The sequence below is a fragment of the Erpetoichthys calabaricus genome, chromosome 6, assembly GCF_900747795.2.
Source record: "Erpetoichthys calabaricus chromosome 6, fErpCal1.3, whole genome shotgun sequence".
Classification (NCBI taxonomy): domain Eukaryota; kingdom Metazoa; phylum Chordata; class Cladistia; order Polypteriformes; family Polypteridae; genus Erpetoichthys; species Erpetoichthys calabaricus.
The window spans coordinates 165,317,326-165,341,810 of record NC_041399.2 but is presented as its reverse complement, the minus strand read 5'-3'; the positions used below and the strand labels follow the sequence as shown (position 1 = coordinate 165,341,810).

Sequence of the window (24,485 nt, the reverse complement as noted above, 5' to 3'; positions counted from 1 at the left end):
TACCCTTTAACTGACAATTTTAAAGTGACAAGTCTAACTGGATTAAAATTATACTCTAAAGAGGGAAGTACAATGTTTAATGCAAATGTATTATATTTACTAATAAGAATTAAAAAATTAGAGAAGCACCATTAACAGAAATTACAGGTATAAGTTAGTAACCCATCAAAATATAAAATTATTACTGGCGTATCGATCTATGCACTATGGACAAACTATCCGGAAACAGAAGAGTGCTTGAAACACATTTGTTTCACCACTCATTCTGCCTGATTTAAACACTTGTGTTAGGGGAGCCTGCATGACCAACTGCACATAATGGAACCATGCCTTTTCAGATATAAAAGATAATGAGATTAGTAAATAATTCTCATGCATTTATATACACTTTTCTTGCATGATTTTACATTTGTAGTTATATATGAAATATACTTTTAGATTACCTCTGGAATGTTTTTTAAATGATCTTTTCCACAAACATTTACTGACTAATGGTCATTGGTGCTATTTTAAATGTTGGAATGAATTTCTGTGTTGCATTAATCTGATTTGTAGTTAAAATGGCCAAAACCACTCTCACAAAGCCTTTGGCCAATATCAAGCATCCTTAAGTTATTATATTACATTGATTTACATTTCAGCACATTCACTGTTGACATGCTTTGTTTCTTTTCCAAACTGAACAATCATGAAGCAACATATACTAATGATTGGATGACATGGATGACTGAAGTCAAATGGTATAGCATGCATCCTAATTTTATCTGTACTTATGGATTTACTGTACATAAAAGCCAAAAACTGAAATTGTGATATTACAAATGTCCATATCATGCTTCTTTTTTTGGATACTATTATGGCTCAACTCTAAGAAGGCATGAATATGTTTGAAAAGCACTCAACATCAACCTTTTATATATTCTACTTTTTAAGGCACGTTTAAATAACTTAGGAGGTTTCTTCTGCAAAAGAAAGATTTCTATCTCACTGTTTGGAACATAACTCATATCAAGAAGGCGGTACAAGAATAACAATATTTTTGTAACATGTGCAATTGTAACTGTATTAAACAATTAACTTTTTGTAAATACTTCCCTTGTTATGACCATTCTTATGTTAGGCTTTCTATAAAAAATACTTCATTAACCGATACATATTGCTTTAGTAATTTAAGGTAATGTAGATATAAATTTATAGTTTGTCTTTATCATGTAACTGCATCTTTAACATGACAAAAGCATACCATTGCTAATAATTTATAAAAACACTAAATAATGTATGTTGGTTTTGTCAAACATCCAGGTTTATTTCATAAAGAAGCATTTGTAATTATTTGATCAATTCAGGTAAAGAAATTTTGCAATAGGTTGTTCTGACAACACATAAATATATTTCTCTCTGGTTTTAGTACACAATCATCCTATTACTTTAATATAAGAGACAAAACTATACAACTAGGAATACTAACCCATGTGGTTCACTTGTCCTACCAACTATTGTTTATGGATGTTTGATTCAGTTTTCTTCTACATTAATGTTGTATGCAGATCTCAAATGCAATCAAGCAACTGTAGAACAGTAATACCAATATACAATATATGTTATGTATATCCCCTTGTTTTCAAATATCCCACTTGCCTGATTCCCATAATTTTACCACCTTTACAAACATCAATAAACAATTCAGTGTACTTGACATGTCTGAAAATATTTTGTAATATACAGTAGTCAAATACAGTATCTCAGCCAGCCATGTGTAAGAAATTTTTACCTTGCTGGTTGACGCCTTGTATGTTGTCTTCAGTTTCTGAGACAGCTGACTGGTGCTATGACTTGCTGTGAAAGGAACATATGCAACTAATTAACATATTTAAATGACACTGTGATATGCAATTAGGTAAAGGTTTACTTGGATACAGGTAATGGAGAAAAGAGCAAGATTATATTTACTGGTTCTACCGACAAGGAATATAGACTTCTGCAGTAGAAACAAATCCAGTTGTTATATTTAGTTTAAAATAAATGTTATGGTTAATGCAATCAGATGATGTAGAAAGGAAGTAGTATGGTTGCATAGCATAAACATACAAAATGATCAAGAATCTTTAGTAGTTAATGTAGACTACTTTACAGAAATGTTGTGGTGTCAAAAGATTATTATTACATCAGTGTGGCAGTGAGATACACAACTGTAGTGAAGATTCAAATTTAATACTGGCATAAAAACTCATTCAGTAAAGGTGGCCAAACTCTGACTCTTTCAAAATAGGGAAAACTCTTTCCAAGAGCAAAGACAGAGATGTGACAGTTTGAAAGCTTATATATTAAATAAAATCTGCAATATTTACTGGTTTACAGGGTAATTACTGTACGAACAATAGTGAAATTATTACAGCAGATTTTGCTATAACATAACAGCAATAATAGTAAACATGCTCACTGACTGCTCATGCAGTAATATTCTTTGGGTTTACGGTAGATTTCAATAAGGGTATACACATTGTTTTCACAAAATGTGAGTTCTCAGGAATCGGCTGAAATTGGCAACCTTCCATTTTATCCACATAAATGTTTGCCTGTCATCCAAGTAACTGCACTTAAGGCAACTACTGAGAAGAAATAAAAATAAAAAATCTTTATAATATTATTAAGTGGAACATTGCTGATTCTATTTACCAACATCATTATTTGTAATGTGACAGAAAGTAGGTTAAAGGCATCTACTTTCTACTTTCCTCACAAAGAATGGCTTTTTACTTGTTGCCATTTAGCATTTTGCCACCATCATGCTAAACTTTAACCTTTCAGCCATTTAGGACCTGTACTTGGTTACACTGTTGAAGACTTCAACTGTTTTCTAATATCCCTGCTGCACAAGGGTGTGACTGAGGATGAAACAAAACTGAAGAACAGCAATTGGCAACAAGATTAACATCAGAAAATATTTGGAGTTGCATTTAAAGGCCTTAACCAATTCAAGTAATATACAGTGATCCCTCGCTATATCGCGCTTCGCCTTTCGCGGCTTCACTCCATCGCGGATTTTATATGTAAGCATATTTAAATATATATCGCGGATTTTTTGCTGGTTCGCGGATTTCTGCGGACAATGGGTCTTTTAATTTCTGGTACATGCTTCCTCAGTTGGTTTGCCCAGTTGATTTCATACAAGGGATGCTATTGGCAGATGGCTGAGAAGCTAGATTGCTTACTCTTCTCTCTCTCTTGCGCTGACTTTCTCTGATCCTGACGTATGGGGATTGAGCAGGGGGGCTGTTCGCACACCTAGATGATACAGACGCTCGTCTAAAAATGCTGAAAGATTATCTTCACGTTGCTATCTTTTGTGCAGCTGCTTCCTGAAACGACATGCTGCACGGTGCTTCGCATACTTAAAAGCTCGAAGGGCACGTATTGATTTTTGACTGAAAAACAAACTCTGTCTCTCTCTATCTCTCTCTCTCTCTCCCTGCTCCTGACGGAGGGGGTGTGAGCTGCCGCCTTCAACAGCTTTGTGCCGCGGTGCTTCAGGGTCTACCCATTGTTATAAAACAGACATCCCTGAATCAGGTTTTACCTCTATTTAAAAAGGCTGCTTTACAATATGATATACTGTGCCTGGCTTTTCAAACAGTATTTGTCACAAAATAACACTTTTTTCAAGTGTTTCAACAGCATTACCATTTCTATATTAAATATAAAGATTATAATTTTTTGCTGGAAATAAATTATCTAATGGATGTTACAGATTACATATTGTAGTAGTAGGGTTTTTTACCGTGTTAGCCATTATGGACGCAAGGAGAACTGAAGCAAAATGACATCTTTTCATTGGCTGACTGAACAGATTACAATTTGTAACATTTCGGGGAAACTCAGGCCCATTCATCAGGCGAACTTGCCTGAAGAAGGTGCCTGAGCTGCCTCGAAAGTGTTCATATTGTAAACTGTTCAATTAGCCAATAAAAGATTATATATTGCAAATTGTTTAAGAGTTTTACATCAATTGAAAATTGTATAGGATATGCTAAGCAATAAAATGCACAAAATAATGAGGCAACGAGGATAAAAAGTAGTTATATATGTCAAAATAATTTAAAAGAATCTCAATTATCAATTGCTTCAGATGAGACTTCCTACCTTTGGCCTTTAATGGTCCTTTGCTCAAGTCTGCACCATCAAAAGTTTGTCCTTCAGCAGCCAAGCGCTCATTAAGAGTGTCAATTTCCCTCCGTACTACAAAATAAAATATAATGTACATTGCATGGACTACAATAAGCATTAACTTTAAAAAAATAAAGTAATATTTTTTAAAACCAAGTAAACATGATCATATCAAAATAACTGAATATTGTGGTGTACACTGTAAAAAGGACAACACCCATTATTTAACACATATATTTTCTTTTAAAGCTCGTTCGTCAGTTTCATTAATCCTGTCTTGGTTAGTGCTGTAAAACTGTAAAATGCTACATTTCTTGAACTTTCCACTGACAACGTAATAAACAATTCATTCTAATTCTAAAACTTTTCACATGCATGTCTGTGACATAAGCATTCCATATAAGCCTTTATTTTCCACTAAAGTCTCTGCATCATTGCTTCTAGTTTAAGACAGTAATCCCTTGCTATACCGCGCTTCAACTTTCGCGGCTTCACTCTATCGCGGATTTTATATGTAAGCATATTTAAATATATATCGCGGATTTTTTGCTGGTTTGCGGATTTCTGTGGACAATGGGTCTTTTAATTTCTGGTACATGCTTCCTCAGTTGGTTTGCCCAGTTGATTTCATACAAGGGACGCTATTGGCAGATGGCTGAGAAGCTACCCAACCAGAGCGTGTATTACCTATTAAATAAAACTCCTCAAATATATTGTGAGCACGGGGGCTCTTCGCACCCCTAGAGGATACGGCCGCTCCTCAAAAAACGCTGAAAGATTACCTTCACATTGCTCTCTTCTTTGCTGGGCTTACATATGGCTGCTTTATCAAGCGATATGCTTCCTGTACGGTGCTTCGCATACTTAAAAGATCAAACAGCACGTATTGATTTTTACTTTTCTCTCTCTCGCTCTGACATTCTCTGTTCCTGATGGAGGGGGTGTGAGCAGGGGAGCTGTTCGCACACCTAGACGATATGGACGCTCGTCTAAAAATGCTGAAAGATTACCTTCATGTTGCTCCCTTCTGTGCAGCTGCTACGTGAAGCGACATGCTGCACGGTGCTTCGCATACTTAAAAGCTCGAAGGGCACATATTGATTTTTGATTGTTTGTTTTTATCTGTCTTTCTCTCCCTCTCTCTGACATTCTCTGCTCCGTCAGGGGTGTGAGCTGCTGCCTTCTTTGCAACTGCTTTGTGCGGTGGTGCTTCGCATACTTTAAGGCCAAACAGCCCTATTGATTTGTTTGCTTTTCTCTCTCTCTCTGACATTCTCTGCTCCTGACGCACACTCCTTTGAACAGGAAGATATGTTTGCATTCTTTTAATTGTGAGACAGAACTGTCATCTCTGTCTTGTCATGGAGCACAGTTTAAACTTTTGAAAAAGAGACAAATGTTTGTTTGCAGTGTTTGAATAAAGTTCCTGTCTCTCTACAACCGCCTGTGTTTCTGTGCAAATCTGTGACCCAAGCATGACAATATAAAAATAACCATATAAACATATGGTTTCTACTTCGCAGATTTTCACCTTTCGCAGGGGGTTCTGGAACGCAACCCCCGCAACAGAGTGGGATTACTGTATACTGTATTTTTGGAAAAAGCAATATTTGTACTTTGGTCACAAAGAAGTGTGCAGAGCTGAAGAAAATTTGTAAAACACTTTCCTAAATATTTGCTAACGCTCACACTAAATAAAAAAAAAAAAAAAAAAAAAAAAAAAACGACATTTCTTGTAAATTAGATACTCTCTGCGAAATATACCTTTTGAATATCATGTGATTCCAAGCATGCAAAATTAATTTAAAAAATGTAATAACATATATTGCATATGATTCTACTTATCTATGTACATATTTCATTTTGGGCATGCTCCGGAGTACTGTACATGTTACATAAATCACAAATAGGGGAAAACAAACTATAAAAGAGGTGAGGAGGAGTGAGGGATATCTTGCAAGAGGAGGTCAATTCCACACAAGCTAAATGTGAATGAATAGTTAACTATACTAAAGAACTAAAAAAGAAGGTTACTTCATGTTCTAAATTCAGAATATGTGGCAAGAATGCCAAATATAAAACATATTTGCATAAAGGCATTAATATTATGTTGTAAATCTGTGGCACAGCCAGTTATTTCTGTTCATTAAAAAAAAAACAGCAGCAAAATAAGCCCTTAACTATTATTCATTCAACAATGTATTTGAAATATGAAGTACTGTATCTTTTGCACTATAAGATGCACCTGACCATAAGACGCACCTAGGTTTAGAGGAGGAAAAGAAGAAAAAAAATATTCTGAACCAAATGGTATACTAATATATTTAATAAAATATAGCAGAATAATATTTCAACCATGTAAAGTCAACAGCGGTACTAAGAACCATCATCAGTGTCATTAACAAATGAGGAGAGACTTTAAGGTTCAAGCACTCTTCTAGTTTTCTGGAAACCCCAAGAACTCCTCATCACTAGTGTCAGAATTTATGAAGCTCAGTTGCTCACAATCACTGATATCACTTTCTTCGCTATCTTCATATATGATACTATCTTCAGTTCCATCCAAGGCATTTCATAATGGCAACTTCCACCTGCAGCTATAGACTCTTCAGTACGCGAGCGACAGTACACATGCACCATCCAGATCTAAACACTAGCGTGAAGAGTCGCTCACATACTGAAGAGTTTATAGCTGCAGGTGGAAGCTGACGTCGCTGTACTTTATATATAAGAGCCAGATCGAATGTTATTTACCTTGATTTATTTACTTATCTTCCTACAGCGTAAAGTCACAAGTAGACTGCAAAGCTTCCCGTGTACATATACAAAGTACAGCCATGGCAAAAGTGTGACGTGCATTCTTTCTCCAATGTAGAACCCTAGTCATCATCTGAGTTCACCTCAGTTGACTTCTCACTCTATACAACTCTAAGCAACTGACACGCAGGTAATCAGACTTGAGCTGAGAAAACTGTGCGGCGGTTGGGGATGTGATAGCTGGCTGCTTGCTGCTTATCGACACATTTACAAGACAAAAGACGCTGACGGAGAGGTGCAAAGGGATTTAAGGTGGGACAGATTTACGAGTTTTTTCAAAGGCTTTGGTAATTCTAGTGTTAAGTGTCCCCAGGGGTTTCTCATGGGCCTACCACCTCCTCTTCTAACAGCTGTCGCTACCGCTGACAGGTCAGGTAATACACATCACGGTCTGTGACACAATATTTGCTCCATAAGACGCACAGACATTTCCACTCACTTTTGGGAAAAAAAGTGCGTCTTATAGACCGAAAAATACAGTATATAATTTAGTAATACACTAGAAACTGGCATTTTAATAATTACATTTCCATTACCTTTTATTATAGCATATACTGTATATACAGTATATATGTAAATATATAGTATATTATAAAAAGAACCACACATACGGTTTTCAACAAGCAAGGTACCAATATGTGACAGACACAGGGAGAAACATTTTTGTAAATGCCCAGTTCAATTATTTGAAATGCCCACATTTATAATATTGGTACAGTAAATACTCGCTGTTCACAGATTCCATTTCAGCCGATTTCCTTATCCACTATTATAAATGTATACAGTAATCCCTCACCTATCGCGGGGGTTACGTTCCAGAGCCCCCCCGCGATAGGTGAAATCCGCGAAGTAGCGACCTATATTTATTTTATTATTTATACATATTTTAAGGCTTTATAAACCCTTCCCACACTCTTATAAACCTTTCTCACTCTCTTGTTAACCTTTCCCACACTCTTATAAACACTTCCTATGCTCTTAAACACTTTCTACATTCTTAAACACCTCAGACCAACACTGCACACTGCACGCAGCGATCAGACGTCAATGTGTCTGCACTCGCTTTGTGAAGGGGGGCAGCTGAACTCACACTGAGCAGAAATGGACTTTGTGCTGCTTCTGCCAAAATGCCTGCTTGTCTCTCTGCTCGAGGAGTGTGTGTGTGTGTGTGGGGGGGGGGTGTGTGAGAGCTGAACGCACCTTCGCTCAAACCCCCCCTCCCCGGAAGCGCAGTTCGCATTGTCAAGGGGGTGGGGAGCTGAATGAACGCTAAGGAGAAGTGGACTTTGTGCTGGCTATGTGCTGCTTGTCGCTCTGCGTGTCAATAATTTAAAAGCCTGTACAATCAGGCTTTTAGGTGTACATCACCAATTTTCCTGTCTCACTGTCTTGTCTTGCGTGAAGTTAAAATGTTTTATAATAGTGAGATGTTACTCATATCCTTAGCCCGATATCCACATATCATATGTGTTAACAAAGTGTGTTTTATAAGTTTACATGTGTTTAAAGCATGTGGGATGGGTATTTTAAGGCTTAAACTAAAAAAATGTTTATTTATATGGTCTTTCTATATCACGGATTTTCTCCTGTTGCTGATGGGTCTGGAACATAACTTCCGCGATAGGCGGGCAATCACTTGTATTTAAAAATCCGCGAAGTCGTGAATCCGCGAAAAGTGAACCGCGAAGTAGCGAGGGATTACTGTAACTCATTTTGCAACATCTGCAGTATAATCCTGCCTATTCACACAGAAGGTCCTCGATGTGGACCACTAGATGGAGTGGGGATGGATATCATGGGGTCTATTCATGGCCATGCACAGCAAAAAATAAATTCTGACAGGCCTATCACACATGAGATTAACAGGTCTGTGGTGCCCTTACATGTCTGGTGCTCGTTGGCTGCACACATGCTACACATAATGGATTAACGTATTTTACACCGACAGATGGGATTAAGCCATTGGATCTCATTCATTATGGGGACTAGGGTTTACATTTGTTCTTTACAATGGGAATGAATTCCAAGCGAGTGTGGGTAATAAGCTTACACTCTTTAAGTAAAAATCATATTAAGGTTTCTGCAGGTGTGACAGAGGAAGGAACAATAACAAGCCTCAATTGGAGTCTAATTTTCCAAATTAGTTGACTATGATGACTGACCATTTCAAATTAAATGTGTGTTGATGTTTTCGTACGTGGTAATTTATTCAATTCAAAGTAATTTATATTATTAACACTTAAATACACTTCAGCTTCTTCACACACCTGCCAAATAGTTTGTGGTGCATCCTCTTCATTTTCAGTCCTAGTGTGCTTATTAAAGTTCAATAAAAACTTGTCCATTTTTAGGAGGATAAGAACAACAACTTTTAAAAACTATTTTGATCACAACACCATATGGAGGAGGTTCGATGTTCAAGAACACAGACACAGCGATTAATATAAGAATACAAACAAAAATCAGAAAACACAAATTTTGACCATGTGACTTCTTTTATGCATGTTGATTGGCCTGACTAGTTCACACATCACAAATGGAACAAGCCAGTTATATTCACGTGATTCATATGCATCTACACTTGTTGCCTGATGTCTGTATGAGTTCATTCAGGTCTGTTCACAAAATGATATTGTTCGGTCTCGTCAGTGGCACATCTTTAAATATGATTAAACTGATCATAGCACCAGAGAAACACTTAACTTAGTAAAAGAGTTGGATATTGCTATTATAATGGTGGTATTATTATTTCTACATATTTTGAATTATTTTTAGAATTGTTACGGTTGCAAAAGATGTCCAATATTGGGGTGCTATGGCCCACAGTTTGGGAACTGCTGTTCTATAAAACTTCATATTTGGAGAATATTTAAACATTATTTTAAATGTTCAGATCCATACAACCAGAAAGACAATTTTTATCTTTATCATAAACCTTTTTTTTTGCCTGCAATACATGTTTAATTACAGTATTTGGTCTTTGCAAAATACACCAACAACTATTTATTTAGTGGTTTGATGTGTATTAAAGTTAAAATTTAACATCTTTAAAATACTTTTTTTCATGCTATCAAAGAAATATATTTTGTAGTCCATGTAGAATTCATCACATAAGTTTTCAAATAAGAGCTAACTGTCACTACAATTTCCCTCAGTGGAAACCGAGCAGCACACAACCAGTATTTTTTCTTTTTGGATTACAATAATGTAATAAAGGAAATGCTGAACTAATATTTAAGCTAAACTGCTAAGATTCATTTGAAGATTAAATAGTATCTTTGTTCTGTATCTACTATTGTAAGTTTGAGGACTGGAAATCAAGATAGCAAGAACCCATTTGCTTATCTGTCTCCTTTTTTAAAGCTTTCCTTCTGTTTACTGTTTTTGTTTAACACATTGTTTCAAGGAATTTCACTGTTTTGTGTAAACTGAAACACTTGTTGCCAGGCGAGCAACATGCAAAAAGCTACCAGATGATAGAGCCACAAACAAAGGTTAGACTAATATTTTCAGAAATAGACTCAAACTAAATATGAAAAAAAGTTTGCCTTTGATATTTTAAGTGATATATACAGTACATGACTATAGAACACAGCAGAATATAAATCATTAAATATGGACTCATATAAAGCTATTTTGCATGATTGTGAAGAACAAATAAGAAGATAACTATCCTCAGGTACAATAAATTGCAGGCTCAGGGTAACTGCTGAAATGAATATTTTATATCTTTTTTTATTCCAAGTAAACTGTACAACCTTGTTTGACAGCTAGATTAACATACAAAAAAGAATAACAAAAGTTAAAAATAAAACAATACAAGGACATGAATGAACTATATATCCAGTCAACTAAGAACACAGCAACAGCGAGCACAAAACACCCATCTTGCTTTGCCTTCACTAGCTTCCTGTATCTTAGAGAAAGTAATATAAATTTCTTTTATTGACCAACAAAGCTTTAAATGGCCTTGCAACAGACTACATCAGTGACCTTCTCCATCGCTTTGTTCCAGTTTTCCCACTAAGGTCCTCTGATTCTGGCAATCTTGTTGTGCCCCACACTAACCTGCACTCTATGGGTGACAGGGCCTTCAGCTGTGTAGCACCCAGACTTTGGAATGCCATCTCTGAATTAATTAGATCAGCTGACTCAATTCATTCTTCTAAAACAACTGAAAACTCGTCTGTTTAGGAGGTCTTTTAACTTAACCTAACATTCTGCCCCTTCTTTCAGTTTACCACTCAGTCCAGATGCTCAGGATATTTTGTGTGTTGTATCACAAATTACGTTATTTGTTCAGGCTTTTCTTTTAGTATTGAATTTAGTATTTTACTCTGGTATATAGTCTTATTCTATTTAATGCTTTTTATCTCCTGTATTTATCTGCTTGGTGTTCCACACAGAGATATTTGTACCCAATGTCACATGTACCCTGCTGTTTAAATAAGAGCCTTGCGCATAGGAAAAGGTCCTGTATAGATAAAATGTATTATTATTATTATTATTATTAACTCTTAATACAATTTTAGGGTTATTGAAAATAAAAGCTTATTATGGAAGCAGGAAATAAAGGGAGGTTTATCTCAGAGCACCTTCATATAAATACACACATCATACAACCTAACTGGAATCTATTTTGTAGAAAACACTGAGAGAAAGTTGACATTTTATACTGACAGTAATTGGGCCTAGATTTGAAGGTATATGTGACAAAAGCAATAAACAGTTTCTCACATTTTAATTTATGCATGAAATGGCAATGATACATGAGCACATCTTTGATATTTCAGCATGATGACATTTATAACTACATAATATTTGTAAAATTGAGGTACAGAAATAAATTGACTCACTAAATCATTCATCAACAAAAATGCTATCATTTAGTTAAAATACTGAAATTTGTCAGGATGGTACGTCTAGGGCAGATGCACATCTGCTAAGAAAGGACATATCGAATGATCAAAATCAAGTATCCCACTTAGGTTATGGAGCGCTAGTGTGGCTGTAGGTTTTAAATCTAATCCTTTACTTAATTAGTGATCAGTTTTTGTTGCTAATTAACTCAGGCCCCTTAATTGTTTCTTTTTTCCTTAATTAGCAGCCAATCAATAATGAGATACAAAACAAGACAAGCAATCTGTGTCCATCATATAATACCTGAAAAAAAAGAAAGTTGGAAGTCTCAGTAATCTCAATCTGCTCAGGTCCACAGGTCATTTTGAAGGTGTTCTTAGAAATAAGAAAATCAACTGTTGTGGAAATGTCTGCTGTGGAGAATGAGAACACCAGCAAGCCATGGAATTAAATAAATGGTTTAATTAATAACAAGAATTATCTGCTAATTAACAAGTTGGTTGGAGTTTGAGGCCCCGACTTAGCTGGTCATCTGTTGGTTCACTTCACAAATCATTTCTGTAGGGTCCCATTTAAGAAAAAAAATGAAACAATTTAGAGGACTGAATCTTAAAAAACAAGTCAAAATAAAATGAATAAAATGAAGGGGAAAGAAGGTAATTAGTAGCAGAAACTGATCACCAATTTAGAAAAGGGTTAGAAAGAAAACCTGCAGTCACATTAGCGCTCTAGAACCAGAGTTGGAGACCCCGGATTTAAGATAAAACCCTTCCTACAATACAAAAACTAGATACACCTAAATCTCTAAAACGCCTTGACAAATTTGATTGAAATTTGGTGATTTAACAGAAAAAGAAAATTAACCAAAGACTGTTTTAATTTGTCTATATATATTTTTGTTTGAAAATATTTATTAATATTATGCTAATTTACATGCTCTTTACTATGCTGAGAGCATGCTTTATGCAAATGAAGGACGCAGTAGAAGTGACTGACTGACCATGCGAATAGCACCAGTAGCTTACAGGGTGGATGTGGCGGTGTCCTGGACAGGAAAAAAAGAGACGTAATAAAGCTGTAAAATGAAAGGAGAAAGTGTGGCAAACCACAACGAAGATGCAAAGCTCAATAGTTAGCAAGCACTTCTTTATACTGTTGATTACTGGCTCTCATCTTGGTTATATGTTCCACTCTACAACACACTGCCTGCCAATAATATAAAAAAACCTACAAATAATGTATACAGAAAAGCACTTAATTACATAATACTTCTGATACACTTGGTTAATTCGAGAGAACTGTAACTAAAGCCCATTATGTTAAGAAATGTCCTTCCAGGTAACACAACTAGTTTTATAATATCCTAGAAGCTACATAGACATACGAATCATAAACTGTAAAATTCCTAGTTTAGATTAAGCAGTTACAAAGATAAATAATAATTATGCTAACTAGACCACTAAATGTTAAAATATATTTCAAAGTATGAAGATAGTGTCTAAACCAAAAGGCAGAGAAAAATGAAAATGAAAATAAAATATTAGAGAAGCATACCTTAAAATGGTTCTTTGCTGAATCTAACTTTGATTTTCAACTACTGCCCACTCTAATATTACCAGATTATTCCTAATAAGGCAGTGGTTATAACAATTGGCTAGGTGACAATAAAAGCAGGACAATAAAAGTTTAACAATCTGACACCATTTTGTTGGCATTTTGTTTAATCAAAATCAAAAGCCAAAATAATATTTCCATTTGTTATCATTTTTCATACAAAGATTGGACTAAAGTAAAGTTCATAGTATTTATAATTTATCATTTCATATACAGAGTGATGAATATACACAATAATAAAAACAAGGTTTTAAAATATTCAATATACATTCAGATTGTAATTTTAAAAAATTACTTACAATCAACATTTTCAATGTACAAATTTTCAAACTCCCTCTCTATTTGGCCAAACAGCTCAAGAAGATTTTGCCGTACAGATGGAGGTAACTTTGAATCCTGTAATAAATAAACTCAATTGACTCAATATTTTAAAACTTAGATTTTACTTTTCAAAACAAAACTGAATAAAAAAGTCAGGAAAACATTTTACTAAAAGGACATCTTAATATAAGGTTTAGGATTTCTTTATTTAGTCATGTTTACACAAGAAAAACATGAAATTTGCCTTCTCAGTTGCATCTAATAATAGACAGAATGAAATAAAACAGACAAGGTTTAGAGGTTAAGGTAAGGCAGTTAGATAATACATAGTTACACCAAAAAAAAAAAAGTTACAGGATATATATCAAAACCTTAATCATTATCTCCGATATTTCTTATTGAAGAGTCGTATGGCACTGGAAGAAAGAAGTTTCTGGAGCGATTTCTGTGGGTTTTCAAAGCGACTATCCTTCCTGATTTACTGAACTTTAGTTCTACATGTAATGGATGACTGTCATCAGTTGAGATGATTTCCAGTTTCTTTAACATTGCCCTCTGACACACATTAGACAAATCATCCATATCAGCCCCAGTAACTTTAGCTGCATACCTGTACTTCGTAATCTGCTGGAGCTTTTTTTGTGTTTTGGTTTGTCAGACTATTAAACCAGGCAATGAAACTGAAAGTGATCACAGACTGGATCATACTGCGATAGAAAGACAACATGAGGTCCTTGTCTACTTTAAATAGTTTAGAGTTTATGGAGGAGAAATAAGTGCTGGTTGCATTTAGAAAATATTTTTTTTGTATTTGTATTCCAGTTAAGATTGTTATCTAGGTAAGTTCCTAAGTATTTATATTCAGATTACTATTTCTACCTCCTCTCCCAGAACTACAATATGTGAACATACAGATTTCTGTCTCTTAAAATCAAATATCATTTCTTTGGTCTTTTTTACATTCAGAGTGAGAGAGTTTTTATTGCACCAGTTTACCATACAGTCCACTTGATTTAGATAGTGGCTTTCATCCTCCCCAGATATGTGTCCTATCAGCATGGTGTCATCATACTTGATAGATAATGGAGTAGTGATCATTATTCTGTCTCAGGTCACTTGTGTACAGAGTAAACAGTAATGGTGATAAGACACACCCCTGCGGACTTATATAATACATATAATATAGCAGAGACTAATAATTATTTCAAGTAATTACATCATCATCATTTATTTTACTGTGTATATTTAGATTTTTTAGAGATGTTCTTTAAAAACTTACATAAAACATTTGTATTCCCTTTAAGGAAAGTCTTAAATGAACAGTGCATTTTATCAAGCCAGAACTGAACTGTCTACTCACAAGACTTCTCATCTTTCTTCTCCATCAATTTTAAAACTTCCCAAAAGCCATGTAGTAATGTGATAAAATATAGTCCACAAAAGATAATATGTCAGATAACTTTCTTAACTGGTTTAGGTATAAAAGAAAAAGATTTATGTGTCTCCAACAACAAAAACACAGTGTTACTGTGGCATCATGCTCTAGACATGTGTTTCTTTTTTAAACAGAAAACAATGTCACTTCATTGTTATATAATTCTGCTTGAGGTTTCAGCTTGCAGAAAACTGGAATACCTAAATATACACAGTGGACATTCATTACGCAAAAACCTCAAGAAGCACACATCTAATTTGTAAAGCTCCATTAAAAGACCTTTCTAATACAATAGTGGAGCACATTAATGTTTGTGATTATAAGCAATTGTGATTTTTTTGATTTTGGAAGAACTATTCTCTTAAGGTTACTAAAGCCCAATGTATCTTTATATACTTTTGTGGGAAGAATGCTACCTGATAAAGTCATTGTACTCAGCCCAGTTCCATTCTATTTGACTGCCTCAACAAAAGCATCATAGCCTTAGGGATCAACACTCTGTACAGTTTAACTTTGTCATACATAACTGGTCATGTGGCTTCCCCAAATAAGCATGTTTTAGTCCTCTGCACCCAGGGAATAAATCTGGAGTTACTGTATAGTTTATTATCTATTCATGTCATTTATTTAATCTTAATGTAACAATTTATAATTAACAGAATAGTTTAAATTCATTCATCCATTTTCTAAATCTGTTTAGTTAATTATCTAGTGGCTGGCAACTATAGCCTATTTCAAGCAGTGCAAGGCACAAAGCAGACCTGCAAGGGAAGCCCATAAATTTAATCTGCTTGCCTTTGAGAAAAGGAAGGAAAACTACTCACAGGAAATAATTTTCTATATTTCAGCCATAAAACTACTCACATATAATTGATACAATACAATTAATTGCTTGAGTACACACATATTACTTATTTATATGCTAACTGAAAATATAGAGATATTAAACAATAAAAGTGGTATTATTAACAGAAAGGTGAAGATGTTTTTATTAAATGCTAATGATTAATGGATACATCAATTAATAATTTCTTATCATTCTGTGAAGCACATATTGAACTTCTCAAAGATTTAAACTTTGTTACTTGAATGAAATTCAGAATCTTTTAAATATTTGGGGGAATTAAACAATTAAGAGGATTTTCTTATCCAACCTAATAAACCAAATATTACTCATTAACTTCCAGTCATATGAAGTACAAGTTCAAGCAGTCGCCTTGCAAAAGACAAAATTAATTGTTTTTACTGTATAGTTCTGTCTTTGAAATTACAGAGGCTACATCTGACTTACTTTATATTTTATATCCACGAAAAGCCACTTTAAAGAAGCTATTTTTTTGATTAATTACAGCATCTCAGAAAAACTTACCTCCATCTTCTTAAATGTTGTAGTTAGTTTATTTAGCCGAAAAAACACAATTTAGAAAAGGAAAGTTTCAGTACTCAAAAAAAAAAAAAAAAAAAATTACGTAGGACAAAGCTAGATTAGTTAAAAGCCTGATTCAGGTATTCAGTCTTTCAAGGCAAAACTCCACACATTACTGCAACTTTACAGTTGCACGGACTGGCTACAGACCTGCTTTTGTCAGAAAAAGGGTAGTTGATCTCCATTCTGTCAATGACACATGCAAACACATGTCGAAACAGTAATTAGCAAACAAAAGTCTGTCTCTTATTCTTTTCAAGCTGTTCAATTATATTCCAAAAAGTAAAGATCTCCTAGGTTACGAGCCGTAACGATCATACTAAGTTGCCAAAACTCATTTAGCTGGCCTGAAGCAAAGGTGACATCAGACAAAAGGAAACAGGTACTGTAAAACATGAATGTAACAGCTTACTAGGAATAAGAAACTAATATCAGCAATTTGTGTAATGACATGTAGAAAAGCTTATATCTAAGTCAGTTAGTAAAAATGAGAAATAATAAAAAAAAAAAAACAACTTGCAAGTTTTAAGGAATAATTCATTGAAAACAAAAGATTTAATGGGTCATAGACAAATGGTGCTATGATCTTAATTTTTTTTAAGCTTAAGCACACTGCAACAGTTAAATAAACTAAAAATTTGAAAGAAATCTGCTGGTCAAAATGGCACTAGAAAATTTGATGGGGAAACCACTAGGCTTTCCTTTGCTAAAATACTTTCAATTATAAGTTTGAATCTTGGAAAAAGGTAAAAAAAAATACATTGCTTTCCTCTCTGTTTCCTTTGAAGAGGAAGATATGTTTGCATTCTTTTAATTGTGAGAGCATGTATTGATTTTTCACTGTTTTGTTTTTCTCTGTCTCTCTCTATCTCTCTCTCTCACCCTGCTCCTAACGGAGGGGGTGTGAGCTGCCGCCTTCAACAGCTTTGTACCGGCGGTGCTTCGCATACTTAAAAGCCAAACAGCCCTATTGATTTGTTTGCTTTCCTCTCTGTTTCCTTTGAAGAGGAAGATATGTTTGCATTCTTTTAATTGTGAGACAGAACTGTCATCTGTGTCTTGTCATGGAGCACAGTTTAAACTTTGGAAAAAGAGACAAATGTTTGTTTGCAGTGTTTGAATAACGTTCCTGTCTCTCTACAACCTCCTGTGTTTCTGCGCAAATCTGTGACCCAAGCATGACAATATAAAAATAACCATATAAACATATGGTTTCTACTTCGCGGATTTTCTTATTTCGCGGGTGGCTCTGGAACGTAACCCCCGCGATGGAGGAGGGATTACTGTATATTGCTTTTGATCTAAACATTCCAAGACTTTGTAATGGTGCAAAATTATAAATCAAAGTGTACATTCAAATCTAGTGTAAGTGAAGCTATCATTTTTACAGGAAATTCTACAAAGTAAAACTGTATTAATGATCACAATTTCAGTCTTTCAAGACAAAACTTGAACTACCAATTAGATGTTTTACTACAAGAGAATAGTTTCCTCTAAAAAACTGTGTTTTGCAAACACCATCAACAAAAACCAAATCACTAGTAAAAACAAGAATTAATCTAAAGCGGGAATGTTTAACTCTTTTGCAATTGTACGTAGCATGTTCAAGCGTACTAAGGTCTAGTGAAGTAATCATTTTAGCCCCTAAGAACTATAACCGAGGCCTACTATAAAAGGAAATGTAATAGAACATTAATTTTCCTGTAAATCAAAATCAAACAGCACTCAAAACTCATCTACCCTACAAGTCACTGTCTACAAACTAAATAATAGAGATCTAGTTTTGTTAAACAGTAAAGTATTCTAAAACATAAAATAGAAACAGGTGGGAGGTGAGGAAAACTGTGGAGATTTCATTTAGCAAAATTTCTAATTTGGAGATAGTGGAAAAATTGTGTTGATGGGAAGCTAAATTTGGAGTGTAACTGTTTGTTGGAGGCAAAGACATCTCTCTATTATAATAAAAAATCTTGGGACGAGACGTGACATTTTGAGAGACTTTCTGGAATGAAGTCCCACGGTACAGAGACTTTTAACATGAGATTCTTTCAAGTCATGCCATACTTACAACCTTTGGAAGCAAGTCCCGGCGAGACGGTGACTTTTGCAATTAGATTCCTTCAAGTCACACCCTACTTACAACCATTTTCAAACAAGACCATGGTCATCTAGCTTCTCAGTTGTGTGAATGCGTTTGGCAGACACACTTCCTGTGCTCTCAGCTCTTATAAATTTTATCAGGACAACAATTGTATACGTTCTAGACACTTCAACAACTAAGAGAAGGAGAAAGAGCAGGGACAAACATTCGAAAAAGTTGGGAGACAAAGAAATTAAATTCACTCACGGGCAGTTATATGTTGCGTTGTCACGATGGTAAGCCCAAACACAGAATCAAAATTCAATACAATCTTGAAGAAAAGTTAATTCCAAATATTGTTTTTACTGAACTTTTAAAGTAAAAGTGAAAATAATGCATATGTAACAATTCCCATGAAATTAACAATCTCTTTAACACTAGAATTACCAGAGCCTACGAAAAAACTCGTATATCCGGCCCACCTTAAATCGCTTCTTAAATCCGTTCACACCTCTCCGCCAGCATCCTTTGTCCTCTAAATGTGCTGATAAAAGACAAGCTGCCAGCAGCCGGCTATTCCATCCCCCCACCGACTTAGAACGTGAGCGCACTTTTCCCAGCTCTTGCCTTCATTGATTATGTAGGAGTGAAGTGGAGTTTTACAGTGGAAATAATTGATCGTCATTCTAAAGTAATCTGTGTAAACACATTGTTAAAACAGAAACTTTGTCATATTTTAGTAATAAATGTTACAAAATGTAGTAGGCATAAACTATAGAATGTGTAAAGCCCGAGTTCCAAAGATCAAATAAACACTTTCACAAAAGCTTCAAGGCCAATACAACAGCTTCTGTGGCGTAGCGCGTTAAGATTTGCCTCTTAGAGCAAAACAGCTCTGCCGCCTCTCAGACCTGAGTTTGAATCCCCGCTAGGGATAAAATGTTGCTTTTTTTTTTTTTTTCTTTTTAACCTGAAACGGACATAAAATTTATAAATTGGTATGCACTGTCAGTTAATGAGATCGTTATATTTTCATGTGGGATGCTCCTTTTAAAATATTTTTTTAACAATTGAGATTAACAGGAACAACTGTCCTTATAACTGTTATTTTTAAGATCCATAACACACAGACAGACGAGCACTGCGTAATAGGGAGACAGACAGGCAGAGATATATAAATAAACAGGGAAGGCACATGTACTGAAAGAAAAAAAAGATCAACGTGCGTTGTTGTTACTTAGAGAGTCAGATGGGGGGGGGGGGTGATGTTAGAGCACGTGAGCTCATTCAGTGCTACAGGAACAACGCACGTTGATCTTTTTTCTTCTTTCAGTACATGTGCCTTCCCTGTTTATTTATATATCTCTGCCTGTCTGTCTCCCTATTATGCAGTGCTCGTCTGTCTGTGTGTTATGGATCTTAAAAATAACAGTTATAAGGACAGTTGTTCCTGTTAATTGCAGTCTCAATTGTTAAAAAAATATTTTAAAAGGAGCATCCCACATGAAAATATAACGATCTCATTAACTGACAGTGCATACCAATTTATAAATTTTATGTCCGTTTCAGGTTAAAAAGAAAAAAAAAAAAAAAAAGCAACATTTTATCCCTAGCGGGGATTCGAAGTCAGGTCTGAGAGGCGGCAGAGTTGTTTTGCTCTAAGAGGCAAATCTTAACGCGCTACGCCACAGAAGCTGTTGTATTGTCCTTGAAGCTTTTGTGAAAGTGTTTATTTGATCTTTGGAACTCGGGCTTTACACATTCTATAGTTTATGCCTACTACATTTTGTAACATTTATTACTAAAATATGACAAAGTTTCTGTTTTAACAATGTGTTTACACAGATTACTTTAGAATGACGATCTATTATTTCCACTGTAAAACTCCACTTCACTCCCACATAATCAATGAAGGCAAGAGCTGGGAAAAGTGCGCTCACGTTCTAAGTCGGTGGGGGGATGGAATAGCCGGCTGCTGGCAGCTTGTCTTTTATCAGCACATTTAGAGGACAAAGGATGCTGGCGGAGAGGTGTGAACGGATTTAAGAAGCGATTTAAGGTGGGCCGGATATACGAGTTTTTTCGTAGGCTCTGGTAATTCTAGTGTTAAATTGTATATCCGGTTAACCGAACCCAAGGGTGGGCGAGCGAAGCCCCCTAGTTATCTGTATACAATCTCTAAATGATTTAATCCTGTACATTTTCCAAACATTAAAAACTGTTTTAAGAGGGTGGAGAAGGGTGGTTATTGTGTAGATCTGCCACAGGCAAAAGCTTCTCTGTCTTGAAGTGCTTCCTACATTGGTTCCATTTTCTGAGTGAATGAAGGGCTATTGGGTTGTTAGCATATTGATGATAACATGTATTTACTGGAGTACAAAGCAAGGAACATAAAGAAGTACTGCAGGATTTTATTTCCTTTGTGAATCAAGCTTATGTGTGGCCATCTATTTGTACCATTTTCCATTTAGACAGCAACACTTTGTTGAAAAGGTGCTTTATATTTACTTGTGATGTTTACCCCTAGGTATTTAAACTGATCTGTGATAATAAAAGGGAAGGTGTTCAATCCAATGTTGGGTGCTACAGAGTTCACTGGAAAAAGCACACTTTTATTCAAATTCATTTTGAGTCCAGATATCTTTGAAATTCTGCTAGTGTTCTTAGGACTGCAGGCACAGAATTTTGTGGGTCCAATATACTGTATATTGTACCATATAATCTGCATATATTGATATTTTCTGTTCAAGTCCTTTTCTGATAATCCCCTTTATCTCAAATGCATTTCAAAAGTGAACAGCCAATGGTTCAATGGCAATTGAAAATAGCAGTGGTGACCGGGGGCATCCTTGTGTAGTACCACATTCGAATTTGAATTAGTCTGAAATAATGTTGTTAATACAAATTGAAGCTTCTGGACTGGTATACAGTAGTCTGATCCATGCATATATGTTCAGGCAAAACACAAATTTGTTTTGAATAAGTAGTCCCATTCAACCATACTGAATGCTTTTTCTGCATCCAAAGATAATAAGATCTTTGGGTTGTTAGACTTTGTAGGTGAATATATTACATTAAACAGGTGTCAAAGATTGGAAGATAAGTGTCTGCCTTTAATAAGTCCAGTTTGGTTTACCAAAGGATGCATTTTCTCAATCCTTCCAGCTAGAAATTTGGAGAGTATCTTAACATCGTTATTCAGAAGTGAGATAGGTCAATATGATGCACATTGTAATATTTTTCTTAGGAAACATGGTAATTAATGCTTGGTGAAAAGTTTTAGGTAGAATGTTATTGTCTCTGGCTTCTATAAATGTTGCTAATTAAAGGGGAGCTAACTTAATTTAAATTTTTTTAAAAATTCAGCAGTGTAAACCAGCCACAAGGGATGCACAAACCAGTGTGTTTCTTTGTGCCGGTACCAAGCCCGGATAAATGGGGAGGGTTACGTCAGGAAGGGCATCCGGTGTAAAATTTTGCCAAATTAATATGCGGACAACAATACAAATTTCCATACCGGATCGGTCAAGCCCCGGGTTAACAATGACCGCTACCAGTACTGTTAGCTAACAGGGTGCTGGCGGAAATTGGGCTACTATTGGCCGAAGAAGAAGAAGGAGAAGAAGAGGGGGGAGATGTGTCCTGAGGCAGGAGGAGAGGAGTAAAGTAAAGAGAGTGGAACTGAGGGTAGGAACTTTGAATGTTGGCAGTATGACTGGTAAGGGAAGAGAGTTAGCAGATATGATGGAGAGAATGAAGGTTGATATATTGTGCGTGCAAGAGACTAAAAGGAAGGGGAGTAAGGCCAGGTGGATTGGAGGTGGATTCAAATTGTTCTATCATGGTGTGGATGGGAGGAGAAATGGGGTAGGAGTTATTCTGAAGGAACAGTATGTCAAGAGTGTTTTGGAGGTGAAAAGAGTGTCAGGCAGAGTAATGATTATGAAGCTGGAAATTGGAGGTGTAATGATGAATGTTGAATGATGAAAATTGATTCATCATTGATGAATGATGAAAAAGGTGGATCGGTGCGGCGTCCACAGTGATGCGGGCTCTGCATCGGTCTGTTGTGGTGAAAAAGGAGCTGAGCCGTAAGGCAAAGCTCTCAATTTACCAGTCGATCTATGTTCCTACCCTCACCTATGGTCATGAGCTATGGGTAGTGACCGAAAGAACGAGATTGTGAATACAAGCGGCTGAAATGAGTTTCCTCCGCAGGGTGTCTGGGCTCTCCCTTAAAGACAGGGTGAGAAGCTCACTCATCCGGGAGGGGCTCAGAGTAGAGCCGCTGCTCCTCCGCATCGAGAGGAGTCAGATGAGGTGGCTCGGGCATCTGATCAGGATGCCTCCTGGACGCCTCCCTGGTGAGGTGTTCCGGGCACGTCCAACCGGGAGGAGGCCCCGGGGAAGACCCAGGACACGCTGGAGGGATTATGTCTCCCGGCTGGCCTGGGAACGCCTCGGGATTCTCCTGGAAGAGCTAGAAGAAGTGGCCGGGGACAGGGAAGTCTGGGTATCTCTGCTCAAGCTGCTGCCACCGCGACCCGACCTCGGATAAGTGGAAGAGGATGGATGGATGGATGATGAATGTTGTTAGTGCATATGCACCGCAAGTTGGGTGTACAATGGGTGAGAAAGAAGATTTTTGGAGTGAGGTGGATGAAGTGATGAACAGTGTACCCAAGGGACAGAAAGTGGTGATTGGTGCGGATTTTAATGGGCATGTTGATGAAGGGAACAGTGGAGATGAGGAGGGGATGGGTAGGTATGGTGTCAAGGAGAGGAATGAAGAAGGTCAGAGGATAGTGGATTTTGCCAAAAGGATGGATATGGCTGTGGTGAATACATATTTTAAGAAGAGGGAGGAACATAGGGTTACGTACAAGAGTGGAGGAAGATGAATACAGGTAGATTATATCCTATGCAGAAGAGTTGATCTGAAGGAGATTGAAGACTGCAAAGGACAGCTATGAAAAGGATGAAAAATGGAAAGGCTGTTGGTCCAGATGACATACCTATGGAAGCATGGAGGCGTTTAAGAGAGATGGTAGTGGAGTTTTTAACCAGATTGTTTAATGGAATCTTTGAAAGTGAGAGGATGCCTGAGGAGTGGAGAAGAAGTGTACTGGTGCCAATATTTAAGAATAAGGTGGATGTGCAGGACTGCAGTAACTACAGGGGAATAAAATTGATGAGCCACAGCAGGAAGATATGGGAAAGAGTAGTGGAAGCTAGGTTAAGAAGTGAGGTGATGATTAGTGAGCAGCAGTATGGTTTCATGCTAAGAAAGAGCACCACAGATGCAATGTTAGCTCTGAGGATGCTGATGAAGTAGTTTAGAGAAGGCTAGAGGGAGTTGCATTGCGTCTTTGTGGACCTGGAGAAAGCATATGACAGGGTGCCTCGAGAGGAGCTGTGGTATTGTATGAGGAAGTTGGGAGTGGCAGAGAAGTATGTAAGAGTTGTACAGGATAGTTACAGTATGAGGGAAGTGAGACAGTGGTGAGGTCTGCAGTAGGAGTGACGGATGCATTCAAGTTGGAGGTGGGATTACATCAGGGATCAGCTCTGAGCCCTCTTATTTGCAATGGTGATGGACAGGTTGACAGACGAGATTAGACAGGAGTCCCTGTGGACTATGATGTTTGCTGATGTCATTGTGATCTGTAGCGATAGTAGAGAGCAGGTTGAGGAGACCCTGGAGAGGTAGAGATATGCTCTAGAGAGGAGAGGAATGAAGGTCAGTAGGAAGAAGACAGAATACATGT

The 24,485-nt window shown here is 36.3% G+C and overlaps 1 protein-coding gene across 3 annotated transcripts in view; it reads right to left on the bottom strand.

Moving 5' to 3' along the window:
• The window catches only part of wdr37 (WD repeat domain 37), a 175,743-nt gene that overhangs the window by 106,331 nt on the left and 44,927 nt on the right, over nucleotides 1-24,485 (bottom strand). For all 3 annotated transcript variants that reach the window (XM_051929340.1, XM_028804096.2, XM_028804095.2), the window contains 3 exons: nucleotides 13,755-13,851; nucleotides 4,141-4,236; nucleotides 1,772-1,836 (listed from right to left, as the gene is read on the bottom strand). In XM_051929340.1, coding sequence (XP_051785300.1) covers nucleotides 1,772-1,836; nucleotides 4,141-4,236; nucleotides 13,755-13,851 — 258 coding nt within the window. The remainder of the gene's footprint in view (nucleotides 1-1,771; nucleotides 1,837-4,140; nucleotides 4,237-13,754; nucleotides 13,852-24,485) is intronic.